Below are 7,170 nucleotides of genomic sequence, written 5' to 3'. Positions count from 1 at the left end.
ACAAGATAGATAATAGACACGTAGATCCCCTGAACGCAGCTCACTCTCCAGATCCCAATCACCTGAATTCTGATCACCTGTTCACACACCTGTATGTTATTATCACACACTATTTAGTTCAGTTCTTTGCACCTCATCATTGAGAGGTATTGATTGTTTTCTGACACACTTCTAGTTGGAGTGCTGGTTTTACTGTAATTTAATCCTCCTATGTATGATAGTTTTGGCCTGCCTCACTAAAAATTAATTTTGCCTATTCCCTGCCTGTACCTAAGCATATCGGATTTCCTGTAATCAACCTATTGCCTGATCTCACGGATGACGTTACTAGCCTTTTCCCTGCCTGTATGGTTGCCTTTTCGGACCCCCTGTGTATGACCTTCTACCTTCCCCTGGGCCCAGCTACCTGCCTCCTCCTGTGGTCCTGTACAAATAAAGACCTGCTGTGCCCTGCGCTTGAAACCAGCTCTCTGTCTCCCATCATGTTCATGACAACAGCAGCGTATGTGATGGGTCAAAAGAGTTGCAAAAAGGGTCAATGCATATAGTTAAGTAGTTAACCAATAGTTACCCGGACTAACTATTTAGCAGTCTTACGGGGGTAGAAGCTGTTCAGGGTCCTGTTGCTTGCAGTCTTTGTGCATTGGTACAGCTTGCCATGCAGTAGCAGAGAGAACAGTTTAGACTCTTTAGGGCCTTCCTCTGACACCACCTGGTACAGATGTCCTAGATGGCAAGGAGCTCGGCCCCAGTGATGTACTGGGCTGTACACACTACCTTCTGTAGCGCCTTGTCGTCAGATGCCAAGCAGTTGCCATACCAAGCCATGATGCAGCCCGTCAAGATGCTCTCAATGGTGCAGCTGTATACCTTTTAGAGGTTCTGAGGGCCCATGCTAAATCTTTTTAGCCTCCTGAGGGGGAAGAGGTGTTGTCATGCTCTCTTCATGACTGTGTTGGTGTGTGTGAACCATGATAATTCCTTAGTGATGTGGACATAGAGGAATTTGAAGCTCTCAACCTGCTCCACTACAGCCCTGTCAATGTGGATGGGTGCGTGCTTAGTCCTCTGTTTCCTGTAGTCCACGATCAGCTCCTTTGTCTTGCTGATGTTGAGGGAGAGGTTGTTGTCTTGGCACCACACTGCTAGGTCTCTGACCTCTTCCCTGTAGGCTGGCTCATCGTCGTTGGTGATCCGGCCTACCACCGTCGTGTCGTCAACAAACTTAATGATGGTGTTGAAATTGTGCGCGGCCACGCAGAAGTGGGCGAACAGGGAGTACAGGAGGTGTCTAAGCACGCATCGAGTTTGGGACACCCTGTGCTAATTGACCACACTTTTTATTCATTTTTTTAAAATGATCTCTTTCAGATGAGGACAGGAGTGTTGCAGCCAACCTGTCCCAAAATGTACGACTACTATGTTGGATCATGACTGGGCCTAAGAACCTGGAGTCCAGAACCAAACACATCCGGGCCACCTGGGGCAAACAATGCAACAAAGTCCTCTACATGAGCTCAGTGGAGACAGAATTCCCCACGGTGGGGCTCAACGTAACTGAGGGACGAGACCAGCTCTACTGGAAGACCATCAGAGCCTTCCAGTACATCTACCAACACCATCGCAACGACTACGACTGGGTCCTCAAAGCCGACGATGACACGTTCGTGGTCATCGAGAACCTCCGACACACATTGTCTAAACAGGACCCGGAGAAGCCTGTATACTTTGGGAGAAGGTTCCGCCCGTTCGTCCAGCAGGGTTACATGAGTGGTGGAGCCGGCTATGTCCTCAGTAAAGAAGCCGTCAGAAGGTTCATCAAGGGATTCGACACTGGGAAATGTTCCCACTTCTCCACCATAGAAGACATGGCTCTAGGGAAGTGTATGGAGACTATGGGTGTGGAGCCGGGGGACTCCAGAGATGTGAAGGGAAGGCAGACATTTCATCCCTACCCACCAGACATGTACCTGGTCAAAGAGCCACCCAGAAAACTGCCCTGGTATCTCTTATACGACCACTACAAACCAAGAGAGGTAAGCATAGCCTAAACCTAATGAAGTGGACACTTACATCAAGTATGATCATACATACCATTCTATTCAGTTATATTTCAAGCTCTGTGTGTGGGTGTGATACTCCCTCAATCATGTGTAATGTATATTGAGAGGTGTCATAGATGCTTTGGGTTTGGCATTCAAAGTGTTTTATGATTGAGTAGCTACAGTAAATATTTACTCATGGATTTGTACTTATTGGGCAGCAGGGTAGCCTAGTGGTTAGAGCGTTGGACTAGTAACCGGAAGGTTGCAAGTTCAAACCCCCCAGCTGACAAGGTACAAATCTGTCGTTCTGCCCCTGAACAGGCAGTTAACCCACTGTTCCTAGGCCGTCATTGAAAATAAGAATTTGTTCTTAACTGACTTGCCTAGTTAAATAAAGGTAAAAAATTATAAGTAAGTAGCCAAGGTTTGTGCGAGCCGGAAAGGCTCATAAGACAAGAGCCTATATTTTGTTACTGTATCGTGAGGCAGCATGATGTTCAAGTCTATCGCAGGGCCTTATATAAACACTTGTAGAATGTATAATACAGCATTTGGTACATTTACATTTACATTTAAGTCATTTAGCAGACGCTCTTATCCAGAGCGACTTACAAATTGGTGCGTTCACCTTAAGACATCCAGTGGAACAGCCACTTTACAATAGTGCATCTAAATCTTTTAAGGGGGTGAGAAGGATTACTTTATCCTATCCTAGGTATTCCTGAAAGAGGTGGGGTTTCAGGTGTCTCCGGAAGGTGGTGATTGACTCCGCTGTCCTGGCGTCGTGAGGGAGTTTGTTCCACCATTGGGGGGCCAGAGCAGCGAACAGTTTTGACTGGGCTGAGCGGGAACTGTACTTCCTCAGTGGTAGGGAGGCGAGCAGGCCAGAGGTGGATGAACGCAGTGCCCTTGTTTGGGTGTAGGGCCTGATCAGAGCCTGGAGGTACTGAGGTGCCGTTCCCCTCACAGCTCCGTGGCAAGCACCATGGTCTTGTAGCGGATGCGAGCTTCAACTGGAAGCCAGTGGAGAGAGCGGAGGAGCGGGGTGACGTGAGAGAACTTGGGAAGGTTGAACACCAGACGGGCTGCGGCGTTCTGGATGAGTTGTAGGGGTTTAATGGCACTGGCAGGGAGCCCAGCCAACAGCGAGTTGCAGTAATCCAGACGGGAGATGACAAGTGCCTGGATTAGGACCTGCGCCGCTTCCTGTGTGAGGCAGGGTCGTACTCTGCAGATGTTGTAGAGCATGAACCTGAGGAACGGGCCACCGCCTTGATGTTAGTTGAGAACGACAGGGTGTTGTCCAGGATCACGCCAAGGTTCTTAGCGCTCTGGGAGGAGGACACAATGGAGTTGTCAACCGTGATGGTGAGATCATGGAACGGGCAGTCCTTCCCGGGAGGAAGAGCAGCTCCGTCTTGCCGAGGTTCAGCTTGAGTGGTGATCCGTCATCCACACTGATATGTCTGCCAGACATGCAGAAATGCGATTAAGCCACCTGGTCATCAGAAGGGGGAAAGGAGAAAGATTAATTGTGTGTCGTCTGCATAGCAATGATAGGAGAGACCATGTGAGGTTATGACAGAGCCAAGTGACTTGGTGTATAGCGAGAATAGGAGAGGGCCTAGAACAGAGCCCTGGGGGACGCCAGTGGTGAGTGCGCGTGGTGAGGAGACAGATTCTCGCCACGCCACCTGGTAGGAGCGACCTGTCAGGTAGGACGCAATCCAAGCGTGGGCCGCGCCGGAGATGCCCAACTCGGAGAGGGTGGAGAGGAGGATCTGATGGTTCACAGTATCGAAGGCAGCCGATAGGTCTAGAAGGATGAGAGCAGAGGAGAGAGAGTTAGCTTTAGCAGTGCGGAGCGCCTCCGTGATACAGAGAAGAGCAGTCTCAGTTGAATGACTAGTCTTGAAACCTGACTGATTTGGATCAAGAAGGTCATTCTGAGAGAGATAGCGGGAGAGCTGGCCAAGGACCCGGCACGTTCAAGAGTTTTGGAGAGAAAAGAAAGAAGGGATACTGGTCTGTAGTTGTTGACATCGGAGGGATGTGAGTGTAGGTTTTTCAGAAGGGTGCAACTCTCGCTCTCTTGAAGACGGAAGGGACGTAGCCAGCGGTCAGGGATGAGTTGATGAGCGGGTGAGGTAAGGGAGAAGGTCTCGAAATGGTCTGGAGAAGAGAGGAGATAGGGTCAAGCGGGCAGGTTGTTGGGGCGGCGGCCGTCACAAGACGCGAGATTTCATCTGGAGAGAGAGGGAGAAAGAGGTCAGAGCACAGGGTAGGGCAGTGTGAGCAGAACCAGCGGTGTCGTTTGACTTAGCAAGCGAGGATCGGATGTCGTCAACCTTCTTTTCAAAATGGTTGACGAAGTCATCTGCAGAGAGGGAGGAGGGGGAGGGGAGGAGGATTCAGGAGGGAGGAGAAGATGGCAAAGAGCTTCCTAGGGTTAGCGGCAGATGCTTGGAATTTAGAGTGGTAGAAAGTGGCTTTAGCAGCAGAGACAGAAGAGAAAATGTAGAGAGGAGGGAGTGAAAGGATGCCAGGTCCGCAGGGAGGCGGTTTTCCTCCATTTCCGCTCGGCTGCCCGGAGCCCTGTTCTGTGAGCTCGCAATGAGTCGTCGAGCCACGGAGGCGGGAGGGGAGGACCGAGCCGGCCTGGAGGATAGGGGACATAGAGAGTCAAAGGATGCAGAAAGGGAGGAGAGGAGGGTTGAGGAGGCAGAATCAGGAGATAGGTTGGAGAAGGTTTGAGCAGAGGGAAGAGGAGAGAGTAGCGGGAGAGAGAGCGAAGGTTGGGACGGCGCGATACCATCCGAGTAGGGGCAGTGTGGGAAGTGTTGGATGAGAGCGAGAGGGAAAAGGATACAAGGTAGTGGTCGGAGACTTGGAGGAGTTGCAGTGAGGTTAGTGGAAGAACAGCATCTAGTAAAGATGAGGTCGGGCGTATTGCCTGCCTTGTGAGTAGGGGGAAGGTGAGAGGGTGAGGTCAAAAGAGGAGAGGAGTGGAAAGAAGGAGGCAGAGAGAGAATGAGTCAAAGGTAGACGTGGGAGGTTAAAGTCGCCCAGAACTGTGAGAGAGTGAGCCGTCCTCAGAAAGGAGCTTATCAAGCATCAAGCTCATTGATGAACTCTCCGAGGGAACCTGGAGCGATAAATGATAAGGATGTTAAGCTTGAAAGGGCTGGTAACTGTGACAGCATGGAATTCAAAGGAGGCGATAGACAGATGGGTAAGGGAGAAAGAGAGAATGACCACTTGGAGAGATGAGGATCCCGGTGCCACCACCCCGCTGACCAGAAGCTCTCGGGGTGTGCGAGAACACGTGGGCGGACGAAGAGAGAGCAGTAGGAGTAGCAGTGTTATCTGTGGTGATCCATGTTTCCGTCAGTGCCAAGAAGTCGAGGGACTGGAGGGAGGCATAGGCTGAGATGAACTCTGCCTTGTTGGCCGCAGAATCGGCAGTTCCAGAGGCTACGGAGACCTGGAACTCCACGTGGGTCGTGCACGCTGGGACCACCAGATTAGGGTGACGCGACCCATGCGGTGTGGAGCGTTGTATGGTCTGTGCAGAGAGGAGAGAACAGGGATAGACAGACACATAGTTGACAGGCTACACAGAGGCTACGCTAATGTAAAGGAGATTGGAATGACAAGTGGACTACACGTCTCGAATGTTCAGAAAGTTAAACTTACGTAGCAAGAATCTTATTGACTAAAATGATTAAAATGATACAGTACTGCTGAAGTAGGCTAGTTGGCAGTGGCTGCGTTGTTGACTTTGTAGGCTAGCTGGCAGTGGCTGCGTTGTTGACACTACACTAATCAAGTCGTTCCATTGGGTGTGATAGTTTTACAGTGCTGCTATTCGGGGCTAGCTGGCTCGCAGCTGGCAGTGTTGATTACGTTACGTTGCGTTAAAAGAACGACAATAGCTGGCTAGCTAACCTGAAAATCGCTCTAGACTACACAATTATCTTTGATACAAAGACGGCTATGTAGCTAGCTATGTAGCTAGCTACGATCAAACAAATCAAACCGTTGTACTGTAATGAAATGAAATTGAAAATGTGATACTACCTGTGGAGCGAATGCGACCGGGTTGTTGAGTGAGGAAGTTCTATTCGGTAGACGTTGGCTAGCTGTTGGCTAGCTAGCAGTGTCTCCTACGTTAAGGACGACAAATAGCTGGCTAGCTAACCTCGTTAAATTAAGATAATCACTCTAAGACTACACACTCTAAACTACACAATTATCTTGGATACGAAGACAGCAAAGACAACTATGTAGCTAGCTAACACTACACTAATCAAGTCGTTCAGTTGAGTGTAATAGTTTTTTACAGTGCTGGTATTCGGAAGACGGTGGACGTTAGCTAGCTGGCTAGCTGCTGGGCAGATAGCAGTGTAGACTACGTTAGGACGACGAAATACGATAATTACGCAATTATATTTGATACAAAGACGGCTACCTAAACCAGCCTTTCTTAAAGTATGGTCGCGACGTGTCAGTGTAAATGTATAATTATTGATTAGGCCAAGTGAATCTGCGCTCTCTGCTTAGCAGCAGTCCCTGCTCAGTTTGGCAGCTGAGCGAGTGTAAGAGGGAGATGCCCGTGTGCTTCCCGGTTTACCGGATCTTTTTTCTGCAGTTTTCTTGAAAATCACTCAGCGACCCACCCGATGCAGCGCTGTCGTTCAGGCAGCGGATGATGCGCTGTTAGCCATTGACTTGTCCTTCCGAATCACTAACCGCTGTTATCAAATGGACTGATGCTAGCCACAAGTTCTGACTGAGCTCAGTTGTCATGAAACACATATACAGCGATGAGTATCTCTCTCTCTTTCATACAAACTTATAACGAGGAGCGCCCACAATGTGTTTTGCGTGTGGAAGTGCTTAGTAATGAGTCTCTCATGACGAACAAATTAATAAAACGACACGTTCTGACCAAACATCCACAGCATGATGGTAAACCCAGGGAGTTATTTCAGAACAGGACAGAATGCTTCAGGAAACAGTGCTTCGACAGTGAAAAAGTCAGCTAGCAAGGCATTGTAGTCATTTTATAACAGGTGAGGATAAGCAGAAATAAGGGAGTACTAACTCTTATAGTAGTAGATGT

General features: G+C 49.3%; 1 protein-coding gene across 6 annotated transcripts in view; it reads left to right on the top strand.

Moving 5' to 3' along the window:
* Positions 1-7,170, top strand: part of LOC115132713 (glycoprotein-N-acetylgalactosamine 3-beta-galactosyltransferase 1-like) — a 21,734-nt gene that overhangs the window by 10,766 nt on the left and 3,798 nt on the right. For all 6 annotated transcript variants that reach the window (XR_010462510.1, XR_010462509.1, XR_010462508.1 and 3 more), the window contains exon 3: positions 1,372-2,036. Coding sequence is in view for 2 of the 6 variants with exons in the window: in XM_065015108.1 (XP_064871180.1) it covers positions 1,372-2,036 (665 nt within the window). In the remaining 4 variants the exon portion in view is untranslated. The remainder of the gene's footprint in view (positions 1-1,371; positions 2,037-7,170) is intronic.

This window comes from Oncorhynchus nerka, unplaced genomic scaffold (assembly GCF_034236695.1).
Source record: "Oncorhynchus nerka isolate Pitt River unplaced genomic scaffold, Oner_Uvic_2.0 unplaced_scaffold_1702, whole genome shotgun sequence".
Taxonomy (NCBI): domain Eukaryota; kingdom Metazoa; phylum Chordata; class Actinopteri; order Salmoniformes; family Salmonidae; genus Oncorhynchus; species Oncorhynchus nerka.
This window is presented reverse-complemented; position numbering and strand designations above follow the sequence as displayed.